Source organism: Diutina rugosa (assembly GCF_008704595.1).
Source record: "Diutina rugosa strain CBS 613 chromosome Unknown scaffold11_size279379, whole genome shotgun sequence".
Classification (NCBI taxonomy): Eukaryota; Fungi; Ascomycota; class Pichiomycetes; order Serinales; family Debaryomycetaceae; genus Diutina; species Diutina rugosa.
Genome location: NW_022995208.1, coordinates 8,368 through 31,944, shown reverse-complemented (window position 1 = coordinate 31,944; position 23,577 = coordinate 8,368). Strand labels below are relative to the sequence as shown.

General features: G+C 50.8%; 9 protein-coding genes across 9 annotated transcripts; 4 read left to right on the top strand and 5 right to left on the bottom strand. All coding sequences in view use genetic code 12, as the record gives it.

Moving 5' to 3' along the window:
• Positions 1-1,828: 1,828 nt before the first annotated feature.
• On the top strand, positions 1,829-3,040 carry ZRT2 (low-affinity Zn(2+) transporter; the record flags this gene model as incomplete). Its single annotated transcript, XM_034158202.1, has 1 exon — positions 1,829-3,040. One exon carries the CDS (start codon positions 1,829-1,831, stop codon positions 3,038-3,040), a length of 1,212 nt encoding a protein of 403 aa, XP_034009865.1.
• Positions 3,041-5,248: 2,208 nt separating this feature from the next.
• IML1 (Iml1p) lies at positions 5,249-9,598 on the top strand (the record flags this gene model as incomplete). Its single annotated transcript, XM_034158201.1, has 1 exon — positions 5,249-9,598. One exon carries the CDS (start codon positions 5,249-5,251, stop codon positions 9,596-9,598), a length of 4,350 nt encoding a protein of 1,449 aa, XP_034009864.1.
• Positions 9,599-9,923: 325 nt separating this feature from the next.
• DEM1 (Dem1p) lies at positions 9,924-11,462 on the top strand (the record flags this gene model as incomplete). Its single annotated transcript, XM_034158199.1, has 1 exon — positions 9,924-11,462. One exon carries the CDS (start codon positions 9,924-9,926, stop codon positions 11,460-11,462), a length of 1,539 nt encoding a protein of 512 aa, XP_034009863.1.
• Positions 11,463-11,718: 256 nt separating this feature from the next.
• DIURU_005238 (uncharacterized protein) lies at positions 11,719-12,384 on the bottom strand (the record flags this gene model as incomplete). The annotated part of the gene is made up of 1 exon (XM_034158198.1): positions 11,719-12,384. One exon carries the CDS (start codon positions 12,382-12,384, stop codon positions 11,719-11,721), a length of 666 nt encoding a protein of 221 aa, XP_034009862.1.
• Positions 12,385-12,436: 52 nt separating this feature from the next.
• On the bottom strand, positions 12,437-12,805 carry DIURU_005237 (uncharacterized protein; the record flags this gene model as incomplete). Its single annotated transcript, XM_034158197.1, has 1 exon — positions 12,437-12,805. The coding sequence occupies one exon, from the start codon at positions 12,803-12,805 to the stop codon at positions 12,437-12,439; it is 369 nt and encodes a 122-aa protein (XP_034009861.1).
• Positions 12,806-13,050: 245 nt separating this feature from the next.
• Positions 13,051-14,928, top strand: NOT4 (CCR4-NOT core ubiquitin-protein ligase subunit; the record flags this gene model as incomplete). The annotated part of the gene is made up of 1 exon (XM_034158196.1): positions 13,051-14,928. The coding sequence occupies one exon, from the start codon at positions 13,051-13,053 to the stop codon at positions 14,926-14,928; it is 1,878 nt and encodes a 625-aa protein (XP_034009860.1).
• Positions 14,929-15,423: 495 nt separating this feature from the next.
• Positions 15,424-16,530, bottom strand: DIURU_005235 (uncharacterized protein; the record flags this gene model as incomplete). Its single annotated transcript, XM_034158195.1, has 1 exon — positions 15,424-16,530. One exon carries the CDS (start codon positions 16,528-16,530, stop codon positions 15,424-15,426), a length of 1,107 nt encoding a protein of 368 aa, XP_034009859.1.
• A 397-nt stretch (positions 16,531-16,927) lies between these two features.
• DIURU_005234 (pyridoxal phosphate-dependent aminotransferase) lies at positions 16,928-18,250 on the bottom strand (the record flags this gene model as incomplete). Its single annotated transcript, XM_034158194.1, has 1 exon — positions 16,928-18,250. One exon carries the CDS (start codon positions 18,248-18,250, stop codon positions 16,928-16,930), a length of 1,323 nt encoding a protein of 440 aa, XP_034009858.1.
• Positions 18,251-19,085: 835 nt separating this feature from the next.
• DIURU_005233 (aminophospholipid-translocating P4-type ATPase) lies at positions 19,086-23,354 on the bottom strand (the record flags this gene model as incomplete). The annotated part of the gene is made up of 1 exon (XM_034158193.1): positions 19,086-23,354. The coding sequence occupies one exon, from the start codon at positions 23,352-23,354 to the stop codon at positions 19,086-19,088; it is 4,269 nt and encodes a 1,422-aa protein (XP_034009857.1).
• Positions 23,355-23,577: the final 223 nt, after the last annotated feature.

The following is a 23,577-nucleotide window of genomic DNA, read 5'->3' as shown; positions in this document are numbered from 1 at the left end:
TGGACCAGTAAGCCACGCCGTTGACAACCCCTATTACTGAAGTGCATGGGTGTGCAGCCGACGCTTTAGTGGGGCAGGTTATCTCCGATTGGGGCCGGGTCCATCGTCGCCATCGATGTCGTTGTCTAAATGACCCATGCTTCCACTACTCGTCGGTCTATCCTTCGACACGTGGCACTCATCAAGACAACAATGGGGCAGCTTTTTGTGGATACCAGATTGGCCGCCGTACCTCGCACGGCACTAGTCTCCTCGATATGATATTAACAGGCCACCGTTAACCCCGATAGTGCTCATCGAGGCTAAATTTTCAGACAGTCGGGCATTAGGACTCGTTATCGAGGCTTAATTTTCAGACAATCGGGCATTAGGACTCGTTAATGCTAGGCGGAAAGTTTCTGCATGGCATAACCTCCACGGTAGCCCCCAAATAGGGGAGGGCCAAGCGATCACACGACGTCAACGTGCCTGAGGGTTTAGCCTTTTTCGGTGTGCATTCTACCTTATTATCTCTGCAGGGCGGTCCCCAAAAGAACCGCCGCCTATGCAATGCCAACTGATCGTTGCGAGATGCGAAATTGCCGAAGAGGGTACGTCCAATGTCCAGCGGTAAATCATCAACATTAGGTGCGCCGATTGCCCGCCGTTGGCTATTGTTATTCCATTGTCTAGGCAAAAGCGTGGGGTGTTAATGGACTTTGTATTGTGTAAATACAACGGCAGGTTTGGCTTTGGGCGTCTGGAACGAGGAACAGGGACAAAATCGGAAGTGGGTCGGAAGCACAGTTCCGGGGGTCGCGACACGATGCGCTTGGCGCTAACTACTACGGTGGTGGTGGTTAATGTCTGACACCGATAGCGGCGGGCTCTGTGGTAAGTGGGAGCCGTGCCAAGAGGTCATCCGATACAGACACTTTGCCAACCGTGTTTACATCGCGGCTATCAGGCAATACACCTTGCTGGTTAAGCTGGCGCGGGCTCGGAGCAGCTGACATGGCTCGAGATTTACTTTTGTAGAGAGCTTGATTGGGCGCCGCATGTGTGATAGCCACTGGGCTCGGTAAAGGCCTCAATGTACGCTGTGGGGTTCCGGAACTCGTAGGGCTGAGCCCTCGAGTCTTGTCGTCCTTAACAAAGCAGCGTGAGCATTTTGTTCTCACGGCGTAAGATCAAACTCCAGCCGTCTATGATGAGTCACTACCGCCGAAGAAGCTAAAAACCAAGTAGTACTAACTTATTAATGTAAAGTATTTATTCCCATTTTCAAACTTCTCGATCGCCATAAATGAGTGTGTTATATCGGCCCGGTGCGACTGAGCCACCAGCGAGCAAATTCCGGTTGACGCGCACCTTAGTTTCTTTTTCGCGTGAACACAAAGAGCCATTACTGCAGTAACTATTACGGTATGACTCCTCAAATAGGAGTACGAGAAATTAATGAAATTCTGCGATACATGTGCCCACGCTAAGAGACTATGGCCGCTAGATAACCCCTGATCAACCCCCGTTTCACCCCAGTCGTCTACAAGCTTGTTAGCGATGCGTAGCCCCCCAGCCAATTGACCCGCGGTGCCTGAGGATCTCGGCTTGCACTTTTTTAAAGTGAGATGTCGCACCGTTGCTGAGGTCAATTCAGCTGGTGCATAAATATCCTGCACATAGTCGCGGCGAAGGGCGCCGTACCGCCATCATCACCCTGGTGGTTATCCAAGTGGCCCAGGGGTGAAAAAAAATTGTTATCGAACTCACCTAAACCCGACGCTCACCAAGCAATTTATAAGACTGGCCATTCTCCATCCCAAACTCTTCAATTACAGATTCAAACGCCATGGCTCCCTTTGCAGAAGCAGCCACCGAAGTGTTTCGCCAGTCGATTGAACTTGCTCTCAGGCACGTCCCCCTTCCACAAGACAAGGACGAGCACGACGATGACGAACCCCCGGTGTGTAGCAGTGGTAACGAGTACGATGGGCGCATGGGTGTCCGTATCTCGTCCATTTTCGTCATTATGGTCGGGGGTGGTATCGGGGTGTTTTTCCCCATCTTGCTGAGTCGATACTCGGCTATCCGCATGCCGTGGTGGTGCTTCTTCATCGCCAAGTTCTTCGGGTCCGGGGTTATCGTCGCCACCGCATTCATCCATCTTTTGGACCCCGCCGTGGAGGCCTTGGGCAACGAGTGTCTCACCGGGCCCGTCACCGAGTACCCGTGGGCGATCGCCACCTGCTTGATGATGATTTTCTTGATGTTCCTTATTGAAATTATTGCCTATGGTCTCTCCAACGAACACCGCCAGGAAGGGGGCCACACCCACTCCCATTTCGGCGCCGAAGACTTGTACGTTCGTGGCGCTGGCATGGAGAAGGGCGCTATCGACAAGGTTGACAAGGACGACCTGAGCGAGTTCCTGGATAACCACGATAACACCGTCCCCGCCCCGCAACTGACGGCGCCGCAAGACGCTTTCACCAAGCACTACAGCCACGCCGACAACCACCAAGACCACGAAATCCTCGGCACTCCCGCCGAAGACATCTCCAAGGAAAAGTACGCTGGCTCGCTTATCGGTATCTTCTTCCTTGAATTCGGTATCTTGTTCCACTCGGTGTTCACCGGGTTGGCGTTGGCTGTCGCTGGTGATGAGTTCATCACCCTTTACATCGTGCTTATTTTCCACCAAATGTTCGAAGGGTTCGGTTTGGGGCTGAGAATTGCCACCACCAACTGGGGTAAGCACCGCTGGACCCCCTGGGTGTTCGCCGCCGCCTTTGCCTTGGTCACCCCCGTCGCCATCGCCATTGGTCTTGGGGTGCGTAAGAGTTACGCTCCTGGGTCGAGAACGGCGCTTCTTGTCAACGGGGTGTTTGACGCGTTGCTGGCGGGGGTTTTGATTTACACTGGTCTCGTCGAGTTGATGGCTCACGAGTTCTTGTTCTCGCTGGAGTTCAAGGGGCCGAACGGCTTCCGCAAGATGTTGTGGGCGTACTTTATTATGTGTTGGGGTGGTGGGTTGATGGCCTTGTTGGGTTACTGGGCTTAAATGTTTACGACTTTAACGTTATAGAGAGTCTCGAAGACTTTTACCTCACGATTTTAATAATACGAGTAATTCAAACTTGACATGTAGACACTGCTTGGATTTCACCAAACAACTTCTAGAAATTTACCCAGCAGTTTTTATTGGTCAACACGTGTACGATTAGATCGTACAAGGTTAAGTAATATTTGATCGTCAACTTTGTGCCAAAGCTAACACCGTATTACTCAGCTGTTTTAACTCTTTCGTTATTGGTCGAGCCCAACATTATCGGTCGTAAGCTCTTTTGACACAAAGAGCAAAGTGTCGTGCAGTTTATTAGACACAAAAAGCAAAGCGTGAGGGAGAGTGAGGACAGCTAAATGGACTAGCGCAATCAAAGCTTGTGACTCGAAGACGATACTATTAGTTAACTTTCTGAACCAACTACGTCGATAAGAATCTGGGGGTGTGAAATTTGAGGGAACAGCCTTGTTACTAAATTTTATGAGAATGTGCAATTGATCTATTCTCGATGTTTAATGGTAAAATCACTTCGACTTTTTAATTTCGTCATTACATGACGTGCAGAATCAATCGGACCTTATTCTTAGACTCTTCCGAATTTCAGTTCAAATCTGTTATTGTTGACTAGAATTACGCTTGCAAATGTTCCACGTTGCAATGGTGAGGAAAGAGGGCCAAAGAAGGCTAATAGCACTATAGTAGTAAATCCCCCTCCCAACAACATTAACTTCTGATTTTATGGGAATTGTTGAGGCAAGCTCCTGGAAGAATTTAAGCGAATGAATCCACCTTCGCGTCCCATGATTCGTGATTAAGCCTGAAATTCTTTATTGCTGCCTGTAATAGACAATCCCAAGAAAGTTATCCACTCGTCAATGATGAATAATTCAATGGCCGCAATGTTTGCATTTCAAAATCGAAACCGATTTTACTCAGATTTTCTTCTCTTTGGAAAATTTGCAAGAAATGAAAATTTAATGCAAAATTTCCAATTAAATGTTTTTGATCATCGCTCTTAGTCTGTTAAGCTGTGGACGAGTACCGTTTTATACTAACACACATGCAGTGGAGCTTCTTGTACCGGTATAGAAAGCCTATTGGACAACTGCACAACTTTTTGAACTTCATACACCGAAAGTTACCCATATAAAATCTAGGACATAGCCCCTTGGGCGTAATGGATTGTTCCAAAAATTTCATCATGCTCATGGTACTCAGTGGGTTAAAAGAGCACGACAAGTGCCAAATCTAGTTTCCATTTAACTTCAGGTCACAAAAATTTTAATAACAAGCTGAGGACGGTTAAACCTCAACACTTCAAAACAATTATGAGACTGTTATCAAACTGTGCAATAATACAAAACTACAAATTTCGCTAAACTGACTGAGTTGTAAAATTCATTATTTTATAATAATGCGCTTACAATTTTTTTTCCAATGAGTCCGGTATGGTGTAATGGCTATCACGGTTCGCTTTCACCGAGCAAATCAGGGTTCGATTCCCTGTACCGGAGTTCTTTTTTGGATTTTCACACTTACCTCAAATTTTTGGGCGTTGTCCTGTTATTTACCATTTAAACCACACTAAGGTTTTCAATTAGATCATTCAACCACATATTCTCACTAAGTTACTTGAGTTGAACAAGCAATCACAGGGAAGCCGATATCTGCGACGCTTAACGTAGAAGCATGAAAACCCGATGGAAGCTTAACATGCTTATCATATTGAATCAAACTTTTTAGCTTTTCGAAAGTCATCTTACAAATCTCAACTATACGCACAAAGGGTTTAATTTGCCATAGGCCCGTCTTCAAAGATGAGATCACCGCTTGAATGATTAAATACGCCGTTACGCAAATTCAAGTACAGCATTGATCAATTTACGTTGGTGGAATACGACGACGTTGTGACTCGACCTTAGTCGAGGCGCTTCAACTCAAAGGACACACTCGTCGTGGTCGCCTCCATCAACACGTACCGCTAATATACCAGTAAGATAAAACTCCAGTGATATGCTTGATTTCCAAATAAACACAGCTACACTGACTAAGACAGATTATAGAGTTAATCTTCATCCCCGCAAAAGCTCCCACAAATACTCCGACAAAAATTACCCATTGCGACAAACGCGACGATCCTCACTTTTCTCAGCCTTCCTCCATCAGCGCTACCGCACTACCAAACCCCATAGCCCTTCCCCCGCCATGGCTGACGAGGACGGACTCAGCCAATTGCTTCTGAGGCTGATGAGCCGCCCCAACGGCGACGACTCGCTTGACCATCTTCGCCGGGCAGGCCCGCAGCGGACACTGGGCCCAGTGGGACTGGGGAAACAATTCATGAACAGAAATATCAGTGCCACCATCACCATCGGCAAACGGGGCCCGCAAATGACTGCTCCCACTACTTTGACAGTTGGTAAACCCGCCATCACCACCCGGCCACTGACTAAGCTGCTTCCGCTGAGTCTGGCACCGCAGAAAGCTCATGAGGTGGGGTATACCGATTCTGTTGAACTTCCAGTGTGGTTTCACGAGGATAAGCTTAGCGAGGTGCTTATAAGACCCCTGGCTATTGGTGGAGGCGTTAGAGAGGGCGATGTTCTCACTTTACAGCCGGTTGGAGGTAAATTGAAGCTAGTGTTTACCGTCGACGAAAACTCACTTAAAGACGAGGCGTCGGAGGAGACATCCAAGGAGATGATACTGTTGAAACAAAACTACCAACTGGTGCTCAATTTAGCTCCCAGAGGCATGGCTACCATAGCCCGGGTGCCAAACATCGCCGATGTCACTGCTGATCTGGTCGAAATCTTCATCAAGGATATTAATATGGCCCGTGACTCAATGTGGAATTTCTCTGGGAAACTCGAGGGTCGATGTGTACACCAAGACCAGCGACTCATACACCAGAACTATCGAGCTGGTGTGGTAAGATGCATTTACAAGAATGGCAAACGGATGTTTTCAGGGTACATTTCTAAAGATACACATGTGGTGTACCGTCTGGAGCTGGCTAAGCTTACGGTGCTTATTCAATTGCTGCAGGAAATGTGGCACTTTGAAGAGACTGGTGAGATCTTGTTTCACAAACTTGTCAACTCTTTGTTTCCGCAAATGTTCAAGCGGTGGCGTAATGGCAAAACTCATCATTCAATCACGATTGTTCTCTTCACTCTGGTGGATCTCACGACCATTCCGTGGCTGTCTTTTGGTGCTGGGGAACGCCCTCAAGACCGCAGGGACTATTTCCGCGTAGTGGTGGATCAGGTCAACATATTGCACTGGGACAAAATCATGCTGAATTTGCGGCTAGAGTTTGCCAACTTTAAGCGCGATATCATGTTAGGATCCCACGGAGATCAGTACCGCATTGAAGGAGAACCATTACCTACAGTGAAAGGTAACATTCTTGAAGCCATCAACTTGGGGCTTCTGCTCCAACTAGATCGGTTCCGCAATACTGATTTGAAGCATCTGCTCAACAATGTCATCATCATCACTCCGGGGCTGGGCCTCTTTGACGTTGAGCAGGACTTGCTCCGCATTACCAGTGACAAGATTGCTCGGCTAGACTGTGGCATCGATATCGTGTGTCTTCTGCCGCCCCCATTACACACAACTCCGGTGTTTCGATACTTGGACCAAGGGAAAGTGAGGTATGGCATCCCTAACTGGTGCGACATCCTGTTCTACCACCAGGGAGATGAGTACTCCAGTAAACAGTGGATCCCTCGTTGCAAAATTTACGAGTTGCAAATGATGGGGGTGACTGAAACCGACTGGAACCAAGTGAGAATTGAGCGGTTTATTCCCAGGCCAGGGACGACGTTGGAGGCGGCGATGGAAGCCTACGACGACAGCGTGTTTCGCCCTGTGCGGCAACTTGCGGGACTGGATCCCATGACAGAAGAAGCCGTCGATACCGCTGACCAATCGCAGATGTCGCTGCTGCTGCTGCTGCCCTATGCCGAGACCACCTTGGCCCTCATCAAGCTGACGGCGCCGGCGCCGGCACTTACGGGGACGGTGGTCATTCAGGGAGCAGTGCCCACGGCTCAGATCGCCAATGACAATGGTAATACTGCGTTACACAAGTTATACACGATCAACAAAAACGACGATAAGGGCGTGCTGGCGCGGAGACTGTCAAATCTGACAATTCAGCTGTTGCGAGACGTGTTCAAGCGGCCAAAGGCACTGGTACCGGAACTGGTGGTGGAGCTGACGGCGCTGGTCAAGCTGTTGACGCCCCTGAGAGTGCCTCAAGCAAGGACGATATTGGGGACTAGTGACAGCAAAACTGCGTCTAAATTATCACCGAAACGGGCTAAACGGCCAGAGAAGCGAGCAGCAAGGCGGCAACTGGAACGTACCCATTTGACTACAACCATCGGTACAGGCGCCGATACCCCAGAGGATACCGATGCGACCGATCCCATGAATCGATTATGGATGGAGGTCGACAACCCTTTGCTTGAACCACATCAAAATACCCTCGAGCATTTCCGTTTCCTGCGATGGAGCGAAGTGTTCCCCGACAATTACCGTCGTGGTCCGATAAAGTGGCGAGCGTTTATGGCACCGGCAGCCCTTCCCACGCTGACGTCTTTGTTTCCGTCCCCAGAAGTGTTGGAACACAACTACACGTTTCAAACTTATAATGTGGTTCTTGCTGACGATAACTACTGGGGGATCTCGAACGTACACGACCTCATGTTTGAGATGATCAGATTACGGCTTGCCCTTGGGTTTCAAGTGTGCTATGGTGACGCTGTGAAGAAAGTGGAGACTGAAAGACAACCAGGGGGTAGTGCTGAGGGGCTTATCAAGTATTTCTCTCCGGTTAAACTGGTGCTGGCAAGTTACATCTATATGTGTTATGAACACGAGATTCACCGCATCAGTTGCGACTTTAGCGGTACTCTCACCGTCCAACTTTATCTGAGAATTCCCCCTGATCTTTTATTAAACCCCATTCGTTTGGGAGCTCAGCCCAGTGAGAAGAAGTACACCCCACTCATCCGAACTCGGTACGCTGACACGTATCTGCCAGCACAACAAGACTTTTTGGCACCACCACCTGCGCCTCAACAGAACTGGAACCAGCTTGATCAAATGATGGCCGGTTACGATGACGCTGTGGCCTCGCCTGCTCGTCAATTTCATCGGATGAAATTCGTGGTTATGCCTCTGGAAGTACCCAAAAATACTCATTTAGTGAGCCCAGAACTTTCCGACGAGGAAATCAGAGTAGACGGTTTGCGTAAGCTTGTGGCTGCTATTGAGAAGGATAAAACCAAGGACCCGGAAATCTTATTCTACACGGGCAACTTGTTTGACTTCTTGAGTCAGGAACAAGATATTGATGCCGGTGCCAAAAAGCTCAGCACTAAGCTTTCCACAGCAACGTCGATGGTCCAGCTTGCTCAAGAGCTTCAAGGTCCCAATGGACTCCAGCTTACCGATCGCAAGTGGCATTTTAAGAAGCATCTTCGGTCATTTGTGGGGCTGGACTTTGTCTCGTGGCTCGTGGAAAACTTTGACGACATCAATCTGAGAGACGATGCTATGGCCTTTGGCACAAAGTGTTTTGAAGCAGGGATGTTCCGTCATGTCGAACAACGCCACCCGTTGTTGGATGGTCACTACTTTTACAAGTTCGAAGAAGACTACGTTGACTTGACGAGACCTGATAAACCTAAAGCACTGTGGTTCAAGAAGCAGGCGCTGGACGGAGATCTGAACTTACTGGGCGGCGAGTTGAGACCAGTGGATCTGGAGGTATCGCTGCATACCCCTCACAAGCGGTTATACATGTTGAGTCGCTCAGTTCGTTTCAACGTCGATCCCAACCACAGTCTGGACCGGTCAGAGATTGTCACGGTTCACTACGATCGAGTGCACAACCCAGAACATTGCTACCACATTCGTCTCCAATGGTTGAATGCCACCGCCAAGTTTATCGACGAAACGATTACTGGTTGGGCACGGATGTGTACCCGTCATGGACTTAAGCTTGTGGAGACCCCGTGGACTGAGCTTTGTCAACTCCCCAGATTGCTGCCGTTCCACAGTTTCGTCGAACTCAAGCTTGCCGTAAATCCTGGGGACGTCGTCGGTGCTGACGATCCCATTTTGCAGCAAACCCCCTTCTACTACCACTTGTATTTCTTGAAAAAGATGGACTTCTACCTTGATAACCGTCTGACTCAATTCTTCTCGAAAGAGGAAAACGTCGAAGTGGTATACCTGTGGGGGGCACCTCGATTTAAGTATGCCCAATTCATTCATGGAACTGGTACTTACATGATCGAGCTTCGTGACAACGGTGAGTTCTTCATGGCTCCCAACAACACCCACATGATTCGGGTTAACCTGGCGATCATCTCCCTGCAGATTGAAAATGATGGCTTCCACCGAGCTCCCGCCCTGATCGACCCACAAAAAGTGATGCTCAAGTTCCGCCTGGCGTGTCAAGACGAAGCCTACTTGCGAAGATTGTTCCATGAAGCCCGTGACGAGTGGCGAGCTGAGCTATTGGAGAGCGTGTAGCGCTACTCGCTCCATGTTCATACATGTAATTAGTTGCATCTTGCAAATAAATAAAACGCATATACTATGGTGGAAACACTCTCGAGTTCCCTTAGGTGTTGGAATTGATACAGAGTATCTATACAAAGTATCGTCATGCTATTTCAGCGAAGCAATGGAACTCCGCTTTCGCGCCCATCATCGAACATAGGCCAATAGGTGGGTCATAATGCACACTTGCCTAAATTTGATCTTCACGTCATTGCCACCATAATTTCGTACTGTACTATTTATACGTCTTCGCCACCACTCGCACGGCTTATCTTATCTCTGCTCATCCCTGCGGATGCGACTGGTGTTCCACAAACTTATCGTTCCTCGAGATCCGCTACCGTTAAATGCCAGTTGCCAGGCTCTATTTGACAAGTGGAAGCTCCCCCCTAACGCTCTTTTACCCGGGCAAACCCCACTGGACCCACCTCCCTTCGAGTACTTTTCCACGCGCAATGTAAATGAAGATTACATCAAATCACCCCGGCTAGCGGTGACCAAACTCTTGACTAAACGATGGTGTGAGGCGAGAGAGTACTATACGATTTACTTGGGCTCTCCCGTGGTCCGAAACGCGGCGATGACCAAAGGTACGGTCCACCATACGCGTCTTGAAGACCTGACCCATAAACGCGTCGACACGTCTAAGCTTCGGGCGTACCTTCGCCAACTTGCCGAACTCGTTCCCGAAGGCAATCTTGCATTGGTAAATGGTGCCGAAACCAGCTATGGCGCCCGCTGGGCTAATCAAATCATCGCTCGGTTATTTCTGCTCTTTACCACCTCCACCGCTCGTGAGATCATGATTCACGGGTGGATTGACCTTGACAATGGCAAACTATGTGGTCCTGATGTGGCCAACGCCGTTCCCGTCAATGGCGTGATTGATTTGGTGAAGTTAGTCAATCAGGAAAACTCCCGTGACTGGTCGATGGTGGAGGATGTGATTAATCAACTCGATGGTAATAACCGACTGATCGATGGGCTTTTGAGTCAATTTGAAATCGCCGCTAAAGGTCACGGAGATACTAAGATTGTCGTGACTGATGTCAAGACCCGACCCTTCAGTAAAGCTCCCGAACAACCGCTGGTAGTGGAAGCCGCCGAGCTCCAAACGCTTTACTATCATCGCATGCTTGATACTTTATCAAGAGACCCCCAGCAAACGTACCGCAGTCTTCTTGCCAACGCTGAGAGTTTTGGTTTAGACGTGGATGCTCCCCTCAGCTACGTTGGCCTCATCGAGATGCTTGCTAAGCCCGAGGGTGACTTATTAGCTCATGATTTGAAGCTGATTGCCAATGGTGAACTGTTTGGCTTCAGTGACTACGATAATCATGAGTTCAAAACTGATGTAGTGTACGATCCATCAACTTTGGTGACCACCCCGGAACAACTAGCACAAATCTGCGAAATTCATGCCATTGAGCCACTTCTTACGCCTTTACTCAAGCCCTGGAAGCGAGCACCTACCCTCAGGTTCCTCGCTGCTCGCGCAGCACAGATGTATCATTTGTGCTATAAACGTATGGCCGATACCACTACCGTGGAGTATCACAATTCGCATACCGGCCACCGCTTTGAGACCCAAGTGATCTCGGTGTCACGTAACCGGCTTGACGAGGCCACCGCCCACGCTCTGGAATTTTGGCGTGGAGCTCGCCCTCCTGAGTACGCTGACACTGTGGCCATGTGTAAAAACTGTACGTTCGCTGCTAAGTGTCGTCGGCCCAACGGAGCCACTGCGGAAGACGAGGCCCGACTCGAAGTGGGGCGTCAGCTCTACAACTACCTCGAAGATGTGGCCGCCCATCAAAAAGACTCTTCCACCTAAAAATGTCGTGAGACAAAGGAGGAGTCCTTCTGCAGGGCTGCGTCAATGTTTGGGTGTCGTTTACCATCCTACGTCTGCAATGGCACGTGAATGGAGATAGTACCCAAGAACTACCGACACTCGAGAGTGCCGGCGGTTGAAGAGTTCAGGGTTAGGGGCATCGCGCTTTTATACGACATCGCTAGATTGTATGCAGGTCATGAAAATTCCATTAAGTTCTAATTACAGCAAATGCCAAGCCCATCGTAAGCCAGCATCACTGGTTAGGGCGCAAATCGTCAAGATCACCTCCGAGACCGCCGTATTTACGACGAAATTCTTTATCTAGATGCTTTTTGAGCCCGACAAAGCTATTTTTAAAGTCAGTACCGCAGTAGCAACACCGAAGCCCAGTCTTCAACCAAGCGTCTGCATTAGCCGCACCACCGCCGACATTATTGTCATTATCGTCATCACTGTCGTCAGTGCTCTCCCGCGGCTCAAGCCGGGCAAACGGCACGAAGAACGGGGTGGCGAATGAGTTATAGTGTTTCTTGTGCTTCATTGCCGGTGACCACATGTCGCGAGTCATAACGTGGATGTGAAGGTTCGAAAGCAGTGGCTGGGAATGAACTCCCACCTGGATGAACGGGCGGAAGGTGTCGGGAGTAGCGTCGGGAAACTGTCGGAGTAGCGACGACACCACTAGGTCAATGCATTTGTCGACGTATTTTTTCGTGAGGGTGTAAAACTCAGAGTCATCGTCAAACGCCACTAGCGGGTGGTCGTGGGTCTTGGTGGCGTGGCGAGGAATCACTAAGTAGTGACGTAGCAGCTTGGGATACTTGTCTTCGATGATAACGGCATTATCATCGTAGAAGAGCACCCCTGGCTTGCCCTCGGGCTTGTCGATAATGGGCTGGAACGCCGTTCTAAAGGACATGGTGGCGACAAAGATTTGCGGCTCGATTAGTCTATGTACATTTAGTCAACAGCTACACTTTCCGTTTGGTGGCGGCGGCTGGAGTTGGCGTGGTGGTAGTAGTGACACCCGACGCCAATTTAGTCTCCGCTGTCTTCTCCTCCACCGGTTTGTCGTCAGCGTTCGCGTCGCTCTCGAGCTTCAACTCCTCGTTCGTCTTCAACTTCGCTTGGCGCAACTCGCCGATAAACCAGATGACAAGCCCGTACAACACACTGGCAATCACCAAGAGGTTGAGGAAGTGGATCAGCCCCAGGTACCACGTGAGTGCTGCCAACAACGTAAGCAAAAGGACAAACAGCGCGTGGGTCGCCACCAAAAGCGCTCCGTTAGTGCCGGGAGTGAATATCAGCTCCCACAACTCCAGTACAAACGACGCCATTGTGGAACAACTTCAAATTCTCTTTGCTTCTTAGTGTTTCTTCGAGAGCCGCACCCGTCGCGGAGTTCATGGCTACCTGCAGTACGCGCGGTGGCCAAAAAACTTGCCATCCACCCTTTGTCCACCATGATTCCCAGCGATGATTCGTTTATCAGCGACGATGAAGAGGAATACTGGTAAGTATCGCTACCAATCGATTTGTTCTATCATAATATACTAACAATAGCCCTCTTTGCGTGGAGGAAATGGACATTTCCGACAAAAACTTCAAACCGTGTCCTTGTGGCTACCAAATCTGCCAGTTCTGCTACAACAACTTGAGGCAGAATCCGCAGTTGGTGCCGAAGTGTCCTGGTTGTCGTCGTCTTTACGACGACGAGCTGGTCGAGTACAAGAGCATCACTCCGGCCGAGTACCGGCTCCAACAGGCAAAGCGGGAAAAGAAGGAGCGTGAACGCAAGCAACGGGAGAAGGAGAAGAAGGAACTGGAACTCGCCAACAAAAAGCACCTCGCTGGCTTGCGCGTGGTCCAAAAGAATCTTGTCTACGTCACCGGGCTCAACCCCCCTTGCCCTCCCGAAGACTTGCACCTGGTGTTACGTCTGGACCGCTACTTCGGCCAGTATGGCAAGATCACGAAAATCGTCATCAACAAAAAGCTGCCCAGTCTGGGTCTGCAAGGCCACCACCACCACAGCTCGTCAGGGCTTGTTGTCTACGTTACCTTCGCTCGCAAGGAAGACGCTTTGCGCTGTATCAACGAGCTTGATGGTCTGTTGTGTGACGGTAGAGTGTTGAGAGCGGCTCACGGCACCACCAAGTACTGTTCGCTGTACTTGAGAGGCCACCCTTGTCCCAACCCCAATTGCATGTTCTTGCACGAGCCTGGTGAAGAAGCTGACTCTTACACTCGTAAGGACTTGCTGACTCACCAAGGCATCAAGATGGGCATGATGGGGATGAACCGCAGCGGTCTGGGCTCTAACTTGTTCGGCCTGTCGTTCGGTAGCGACCCCGACCACCACCACCAGGAACCCGAAGAACCAGTGGTGGCACTCCCTGCTACGGCGCACTGGGCTACACAAGACGCTACGCTGGCGGCATCGCTGCCACAAGTGTCTAACACCCCCTTGGCTAATCTGGCGGCCTTCCCTACCCTTAGTGAGATTTTCAAGGATCAAAAGCATCAACAAAAGAAGGAAGCACCCAAGCCCAAGGCTAAGCTGCGCAGCAATAAGGAGAACGTGTTACTTCCTGATGATATCGATGTTGATGATGACCTGGCGGCGCACTTTTTGGAAGAGAACAATGCGGTGCTCAAGAAACTTCACGAAGACTCCCAATCTCTTGCTGGCTACTTCAAGAATTTGGAGGCTCCTCAAGGCTTACCCATGTTCACGTTCAAGCCCGATCTCGAATTGGGTAACCCCGAAGAAGATAAGGATCGTGCACGTCTTGTAATTGAGCGGTTCCTTTTCCGTCCTGTTAAAAACTACCACTTGGCTTACATCAATCATCCCATCACTCAATTGTTACACCAACAACACCAGCAGCAGCAACGCCAACAACTGACATTGCAAGCCGCTCAGTTGCAACAATTGCACATGGAGCAGCAAAAGGGTTTGCAACAACAGGCACATCAGGCACAACAACAAGCTCAACAACACCAGCAGGCTCAGCAACAGCAACAGGCACAACACGCTCAACAGGCCCAACAGCAACAGGCCCAACAGCAGCAACAGTTACTTCTTTTGCAATTGCAACAACAAGCCGCTAAGCAACAGCAGCAACACGCTCAGCAACAAGCACAACAACCGCTGCAACAATCGCAGCCGCAGCCGCAGCCCCAGCCTCAACCACAACAACCTCAACCTCAACCTCATCAGCAACAACAACAGCAACAGATCAACATGTTGCGGATGAATGACAGAGTTCAAACCTCTACTCCTCCGCCCCCTGGTTTATTCACTGGTGGTGCCGCCGCCCTGGTTCCTAAGCAACCTCAAGGCGTGCCGCTTGCCCAATACCAAGGACAATCTTTCCCCGACCATAGCCCCACCGGTGGAGCCAACCAGCTGACGAGCTCACAATTGTTGTCGCAGTTGATGGGAGGGAAGAGATAAGCAGAGCGGAAATTGTATACTAGATAGCATTTGATGTATTATAGCGGGTTGTCGGACAGCCTCAGCGAAAGAATATAGGTAAATTTGGGTTTTATATTCGTAGTCTTCTACGTTCGGTTCGTAATGCTTCTCGTCGATTTCAAAATTTGGTTTCAAAATCTGAATTTAGGCGATACACAATGAGGCACAATGAATATTTGACAACATTCTGCAGTAAACAAATGGACCCTAGTGGCTAACAGTCAACTCCATCAACACGTAGTAAAAATGTGAAAAATATGAACTGTGCGGGAATCGAACCCACTTCGCTTGCTTGGAAGGCAAGAGTGTTACCAGTACACCAACAGTCCATTTCTGATTTTTGAGTTTTGCGCTCATATATGTGAGACGATATAAGGGCCCCAAAATGTCTTTTTGGGTTGCTCTTTGATGATCTGAGTATATAGTGAAGTGATTCATAAAGCGTAAGATTCATTATATAAATTGCGCGCGTAACTAACTGCGGGTAATGGGTACCCCACCGAAGTTCTCGCCGGTGTAGTGGCGTTCCTGAGTTTGGACCTGAGGTTCAGTGTTGTGCACATTACCACGAGGTTGTTGAGCTTTGACCGTTCTGGTAGTTGTGGTAATAGTCTCAGTAGCGTAGCGACCTTGACTTTGGTTTTCAAAGTGTCCCTTGTCGGAGATGGGTGAACGGTAAACGCCAGTCGGTTTGGGAGCACCTCTGCCAGTGTCGATATGGTAGTCTTCATAGACGGGGCGACCCCCATCGTAGTCCTTGTTCAAAGGACGCTCGTAGTCTTCAAAACCCTTTTCAGCTTTCTGCTTGAGGGGGACATGCACATGAGGCTTTTGATCCTCGTAGATAGGTCTACCGCCGTGGTAGTTCTTGTTGACAGGACGCTCATAGTTTTCGAAAGTTTCTTCGGCTTTCTCCTTGAGGGGCACGTGTACTTTCTCCGTGATGGGATCGTGCACCTTCTCCTTAATGGGAATGTGTACAAGCGGTTCCTGGTCCTCATACACGGGTCTTCCACCATGATAGTCTTTGTTGACGGGGCGTTCGTAATTATCAAAAAGCTTATCTGCCTTTTCCTGAAAAGGCATGTGAACGTGATGTTTGTGGCCGTGATGATGGTGGCTGCGAGACTCGGGGAGAGTCTTTTCGTAGAGGCGAGGTTCGTGGGGGCGTTGTTCGTTGACAAGTGGTTCAGGGGGGTGTTGTTCGTAGACACGGGGTTCGTGGTTCTTGTAAATGGGATCACCGTTGTTGTAGTGGTGGTTAACCGGACGCTCATAGTTTTCAAACGTTTTCTCGGCCTTTTCCTTAAGCGGGACGTGGGTGTGGGGCTCTTGGTCTTCGTAGACAGGTCTGCCTCCGTTGTAGTTGGAGTTAACCGGCCGTTCGTAGTTCTCAAAGAGACGCTCTCCGGTTTCGCTCAGCAAGCCATGGTGGTGGTGATGGTGGTGGCCACTGCTCGGAGAAGACAGCCCGGCGCCTTGGCTGAGAGCTTCGTTGTAGCCCTGGTTGTATGACGCCTGATCGTAGGCCTGGTTGTATCCCTGGGTGTAGCCTTCGTAGTAACCTTTGTTTGAGCTCATGGCAACAATGGGGATTCAATTGATGGCATGACAGGCTTTTATACTTCGACTTGTGTCAGTCCGAGGGCTCCGGAGCTATTTAGTCATCCAGGGACGATGACGCAACCACATTTTTCTAAACGGTCACTCGCCAAAGTAGTGCGATTTTGTGAGACCATTTTGACGGCATAATTGATCGAAAATAAAACATTGACAGCACGGATAATTATGTCTACATGTCAAATAGATCAGTCTGATAGTTTTTGTATCTAATGGTGTCTATTTCGACCACGGTAAGCGGGATTTGCGGACCGGGATCGCCGTGGTCCGGAATCTCGGAGTCACTTGCTCTCGCGGAGATCGATGGTGCTACGACGCCCTGACGTCACCCGGCGGAGTTAATCGCGTGCTATTAGCGTTAAATATAATCCTTTAATAATTTCAACCGTTCGACCGCCTCTTGCAAGATCAGATCGTCTTTGCACACAGCAAACCGCAAGCAGTTTTCGAGGCCGTTACCCTCACGGTTTTCGGGGTAAAGGAACTCGGTGGGGGGGATGCCGACGACGCCAAGCTCCTGGATCAACCAGTAGGCCAATTTGAAGTCGTTGGTGCGGCTGGCAATTTCCGGCGGGTAGGAGTAGTCTTTGGGGATCTTCACTTTACTTAAGTTCACGAGCAAAAAGTAGCCTCCCTGGGCTTCGGTGTAAGGCAACCCTAAGTCGTCAAACACTTTCGTGAAAAGCTGGTATTTGTGGCGGTACTGGTCGCGGGTTTTAGCCAAGTAGTTGGACTGGTCAGCAGCACGGAACCCCTGGGCCACCGCCTGTTGAAGCGGCGACGGCGAGCAGAAACAGATTCTCACGTGAGCGGCAGTGACGTACTTGATGAGGTTCGCTGGACCTTGCACGTAGCCAATGCGCCAGCCAGTGGCGGCAAACAGCTTCCCCGCCAGCCCCACCGTCAACGTGCGGTCGGCGAGCTCGGGGAGATTGGCGAGGTTTGCCGGCCGGGGGAAGGTCTTGCCGAAGTACAAGTTTTCGTAGACCTCGTCGGAGACAAGGATCAAGTTGTGCTTGATGCAGAGCTTACCGATGCGTTCCAATTCGGCTTCGGTGAACACTTTGCCAATGGGGTTATGAGGGGTGTTGATGACGATCATCTTGGTTTTGGGAGTGATGGCAGCTTCCAATTTGGCCCAGTCCACCTGCCAGTCGTCACCAGTAACGGTGGCAGTGTCCATCTTCAGCGGGTAGTTAATGGGCACGTACTTGATGGTAGCACCAGTCATCTCGATGTTAGCAATGTACTGGTCAAAGAACGGTTCAAACACCACAACTTCGTCACCAGGGGTCAAGTAGCCGAAGAAGATCGAGAGCATCCCCTCGTTAGCACCAGTGGTGATCTGTACTTGCGAGACATCAACCTTACGTCCATACAGCGTCAGGTAGTGGCGAGCGACTTCCGCAAGTAAATTGGGGTTGCCTCGAGCAGGAGCGTACTGGTTAACCTCGTTCAAAGCGGCTTTAGCAGCGTCAAGAGCGAAGTCCGGCGGGTTGTATGAGAAAAACCCTTGGCCCAAGTTGACGATCTGACGGCCACCCAGCAGCTTTTGCGCCTCGGCGGCGGCCTCATTGATCAATGTCCAGATATCCTTGTCGCCGGGCTTCTGGTAGAAGTACGGGTTGTGCAATTTTGCGGGGTCCTCCGTGGGGGCGGCTGGGGTCGGCGATGTGGTCATGGTGCGGTTATGGAGCTGAGAAGCTGAGGGTAACGAAGCTAAGCGCCGAGAGACTGATTCGGTGGCCCTCCGTAGCATCAACACTACGAAAAATGAAATGATGATAAGCTGCACGGTGGGCGATGGTGGAGCGGCACGTGAACACGCAAAACGGTGGGGGCCATGCGTTTAAATATTTGGGGGTTTAGACGAGGCAGTAACGTCGCTACGACGAAAGGGAATGTGGTGCCGGCAGCAGACGTAGACAATGTACACGTGAAATTTAGTTGCAGAGGATGGAAATTTGGGTCATTGGAGGTTGGTAGAGGTGGATAATTAGGGTGGATAATTGACTGGCAAACGCCCAATATCTGTGGCTTTTGTCAGAAGTGGAGATAGCCGAAATTGAGTGGGTTCTAGTGGGCAGTGCCGATAATTGTAAGGACAGCCTCACCCGATTGCACGCGATCGTGTGGCGCGTCGGTAGCCGCCGTCGCACACAATGTTACAAATTGGGTGGACCCCAGTTACTACGCGTCCTCCTTACTAAGAAAACCATCACGCGTAATAGCGGTGACAACAACAAAATCAGCCTCTCAAGTCTAATTGAATTTATTGTAGCATTTCAAATCACTTGTCTATTGGTGAACATTCTGATCACGTCAACATTCAGAGATATCATAAAGGTTAACGCCTCAATACTAAACATTAGCAAGCTAAGCATTACTTACCTTACGTATTCCCAAGGGTTTTAACTTCAGATCGTATTGTCATGGGAGTCACTTTATTTTATCAGTCAACTAACACTGATCTACTGCATTCATTTCAATCTTTCATTAGTTCATACTCTATAAGCCTATCTATGGTCCATGCTAATGCGCTGGGCGTGGCGCTGGTTCTGTTCGAACTCCTGCAACTGGATGGTCTCGGTGTACACCAGCGACTCCGTCGGGTGGTTGTAGGCGTAGGGCAGCGTCGGCAGCGGGCTGAACTGGCGCTGGTCCTCGTAGTCGCCCGAAGGGCGAGGCTCCAGCATCGAGATCCGCCGCGTGTTGGCGTTGACGTAGTCACTCACCTTAACCCGGTCAGGATCAGTGGGGTCGTAGTCTTCCGGGTAAGCATCGAAGTCGCCCCGTTGCACACACTCTCTGATGACGTCAACGTCCTTGGGCCAGTACATCTGGTGCAAAGTGTCGAAGAAGAACCGGGGCATAAGACAGATAAGCACCCCGATATACATGCACGCCCAGAACGACGAGTTGCCGAACATTCTCGGGGCGGCCTTGTAGAACTCGCCGGCATTGGTGTTGATCGTCCACAACCCCGTCCAGATGAAGATGATGAGGATCGAGATACACACGATGAGCACCGACAACCAGTCCCAGCGGTACTGGTGCATGAGGATGAACAAGTTGCACGAGATACACAGGATGCAGGTGACGACAATCCCGATCATGAACCGGTGGTCGGTGGGGCGACCCTCGGTGTTGATGAACGAGATCCAGTAGATGAGGTAGGGGAAGAAAAACAGGATCACCAGCTGGTACAACGCGTCAAACATGTACCACCAAAACTTGCGGTCGGTGAACTCGGTCTGCATGATCCCCAGCACGTACAATTGCGGCACAAGCAACGACACCTTGGCACTGACGTCCTGGTCGAAAACCCCGAGGAAAATCACCGGCAACGACGTGAACGCCAAGTTGTAGAACATAAGGTAGGTGAATTCGAAGAGGTACAGCCCGTCGAAGTCGTTGTAGATGCCGTACCAGAACAACGCCATGGTGAAGATGACGTTTTTGTAGAAGAATGACGGGATCATTTCCGAGAACCGTTTGTACGACCACCGGCCGTGCACCAACAACAACCGGGCCAAGTAGCGGAACTGGCCCACGGCGTAGTCTGAGGACATCACTGCTTGACGCCCTTCTTCACCGGCAATACCAACACCGATATCGGCGGCCTGGATCATGGCCACATCGTTCGAACCGTCACCAATAGCAAGAGTCATCGCGTCCAACAGCTGCTTAACCATCTTAACCACGGCCGCCTTTTGGGCGGGAGACACACGGCAACAAAGCACCGACTTACACTGCTTACACAACATCAAGAACGCGTTAGGTTTCTCGAGGGCGATTCTAAGTGCTTCACCGTCAATGACAATGGCGAACCGTTCCAGCGGCGACAGGTGGTCGCCAACGGAGTCTTCAACAAGCTGGTCCACTTGCCGGGGGTCGATGGCAAAATATCTTTCCAAGAACAGGTTGATCATTTGTTTAACAAGTTGCTCGTCCAGCAACAGCTCGTAGTTCTGGATCCCGTAGAGCTCGATCTCCTCGTTCAGGTACTTGGTCTTAATCTGCAAGAGCTCCATATCGTTACCCAATAAGTTACACGAGAAGCCAATGTTGATGGCAGTTTCGACCTTGTCACCGGTAAGCACCCACAACTTGATTTTCCCTTCACCCAACACTTGGATCGCTTCAGGGACACCGTCTTGAAGACGATCCTCAATGGCGGTACCACCCAAAAGAATAAGTTCACGTTCAATTTGGTCGGCAATCGCTTCCATCTTCTCTTCACGGTCGACCAACGACAGCGCCGCTTCGCGGTGCTTCTGGTTCCACGCGTGGTATTGGTCCCACAGCAATTCTCTCTGGGCAATACACAACGTCCGCAAACCTTCGGTAGCAAACTCCTCGAGGTGGGCCAGGGTCTGGTCAATGATCTCCTGGTCGTTCTCGGTGGCAGAAAGCCGCAGGTAGATGATGGAGTCGGCACCTTTAGTGATGAGCAAGCAGCGCGGGTCCTTGCCGTCTTCTTCCAATTTGACGATGGCACTCATCCGCTTACGCGTCGAGTTGAATTCCAAGGTGTTGAGCACCACGTACTCGCGTTCCACGCCCTGGACGTCGACAATCACCCCCAGCTTCGTCAGTTGCTTAAAGTTGAAACCGACGGAACGGGCGGTACCCACGAGAGCTGCTTCATCAGGCAGTTGCGCCTTCAAAAGCTGTTTGCCCGGGTGCTTTTCATCGGGTTCCACAAGCACTGAGTGACAGAGGGAGAGGCACAACATGAAATGGGCGTCGCACTCCCGTTGTCTGGGTCCCAGTTGGCCCATCAAGTCCTCGACGAACTCCAGCGACACGAAGGTGATTTCGTCGTTGTAGATGGCGTTCAGCGGCGTCAACTCGTTCAACAACTTGATCATCGCCTTGCGGTCCTCGGCGATGAGGGCTCGCTCGTGGGCGGCTTCCTTTTCGACGTCGATCCCTTGGCGTTTACGTAAACCAGCAAGGGCTTCGGTGTAGGCGCGACCGTACAGCTTGCCGTTGATGGTACACTTTTTAAACTCCATAAGGTTCTGAGTCAACGTCCCGGTTTTATCGGAGAAGATATACTCGATCTGGCCCAAGTCATCGGAGATAGACCACGATTTAGGCGTACAGGGGTAGTCCAAACGAGCATAGTACATGCCGATGTCCAGGTAGATAAAGTACGCCTGACACGTCTTGATGATTTCGATGGTGATATACAACGAGATCGGCACCAACAGCTGGTAAAGGATAAGCGCCACAAAGAACAGCACGACCCCGTTGGCGGCGGGGGAGCCGGCGATGGTCTCTCGCGTCTCGTAGAACGGTCGCAGCACATTCTGTCGGTTATACCATATACCGTTGACCAAACCCGACACGAAACACATAACGAAAAGAAGCAAGAAGTTGAGGAAGACGTAGTAGTTGAGGTGTCTCAGCATTCTCAGCTGCTTGGTGGGAGTAACACCGGCGTTAAGCATGATCTTGGTGTCGTCCCCAGTAAAGACGACAATGCCAATCACCCACTTGGTGTTACGCAACAGACACCCCCGCAAAAGCAAGTTGTTGATGGTGACGGGTTCCTGGTTCTCCTGGCCCGTCAGCGTCCAGTAGCGCAAGTTCCCTTGGTACAGGTACAAGTTGGGGTGGGGCCCTTCCAGCTCGATCTGGAACTCGCGGTCAATCAAGTCGTCGGCTTTGGCGAGCTTGCGGTCGCCCAATTGGCCGTATTTAAGCGCCTGGCGCACCTTCAAGTTAGTTTCACCATCCAAGTTCTTGGTTTCGACGTAGCAACAGTTGTCGTCGTCCAGAGTCGACAAAATGACGACGTCGGCGGGGATCTCGTCGTTGTTGTAGATGCGCAAGACGTCACCCACTTTCACTTCCTTCCAGTACAGTTTGCCGAACTTGAGGGTCTTTTGCTGGCGGTACATCAGCCGGCGCTGGCCCAGTGGGTAAGTAATGTCGGCGAAGGGGTCTTCCATCAGAGCGCGAGGAGAGTATTCCAGCTCGAACAGTTTACGCTGTTCCAGCGCCTCGGCCGCTTCGCGACGGAGCTCTTCCGCTCGCTTCTCACGACCCTTCTTGGTCATTCGCGCTTGGGCGCCGTAGATCATCCGGAACATGCCCCTCAGACACGCCTTTTTGAACCGGCGCCAGGGGCTGACGTAGTCGCTGTTGACGTTGTTGTTGATGTAGTTGTAATTCAGCAGCGACGCCAGGTTCTGTTTCAAAATGTGGGTGCCCTGGTTGTTGATTTCCATATCGGTGACGGTACGCCGCAGGTCTTCGACCCCGTCCTTGACGGCAGTAATGAGGACAATGACGATAAGCGGCACCGCGGCAAGCACTGGCGACGGCACCCCGAAGATGTCGAACGCCCCCAAGATCACCAACACCAAGAAGTAGATGTTGGCGACGTTGTGGAGGAACTGGTTGATGATGTTTTTCGGCAAAAACGTCAACGGAGTATACTTGGTGGTGCGGATCTTGTTACGCGGATAGTTGGTCGCGGGCATGCCGTCTTCGTCCAAGTCGTCTTCCGGTAGTAGCCGGTTAAATACCACCGTGCGGTGTTCCAGTTTGCGGTCGCGTGGGTCGTCGGCGGCGACGGGGTCGTGCGGCAAGTGGTCGTCGTCCAGGTCGTCTAACGTCTTGGGCTTACGGATCAGCCGTTTGCGCTTCCCTTCGTGGGAGTGGTGGTGGTTGGGGTTAAGTAATTGCTTAAGCGTTTTCAGCCGGCCGACGCCGTCTTTCTTCGGGTGGCCCAGGCGATGGCGCGTCGTCCCCCACCGGTGTCTCAGCATCTTCGGGGGCGTTTGCTCGCCGTTTTCGTGTAAATGGTCATTCAACGTCTTCAGCAGCAGCAGCAGCAGCGCCGATCCTGGGAGCTTAAACCGTAACAGCCCTTGGCGCTTATTAGGAGTTTGTTGGGTGGGCGGGGGCAGCGCGAGCGGGTCCAGCGCCAGAAACTGCACTCCCAGGGCGTGGGGCGCTGCCAGCTGGTGGACCTGGCCGAGGGGAGGGCTC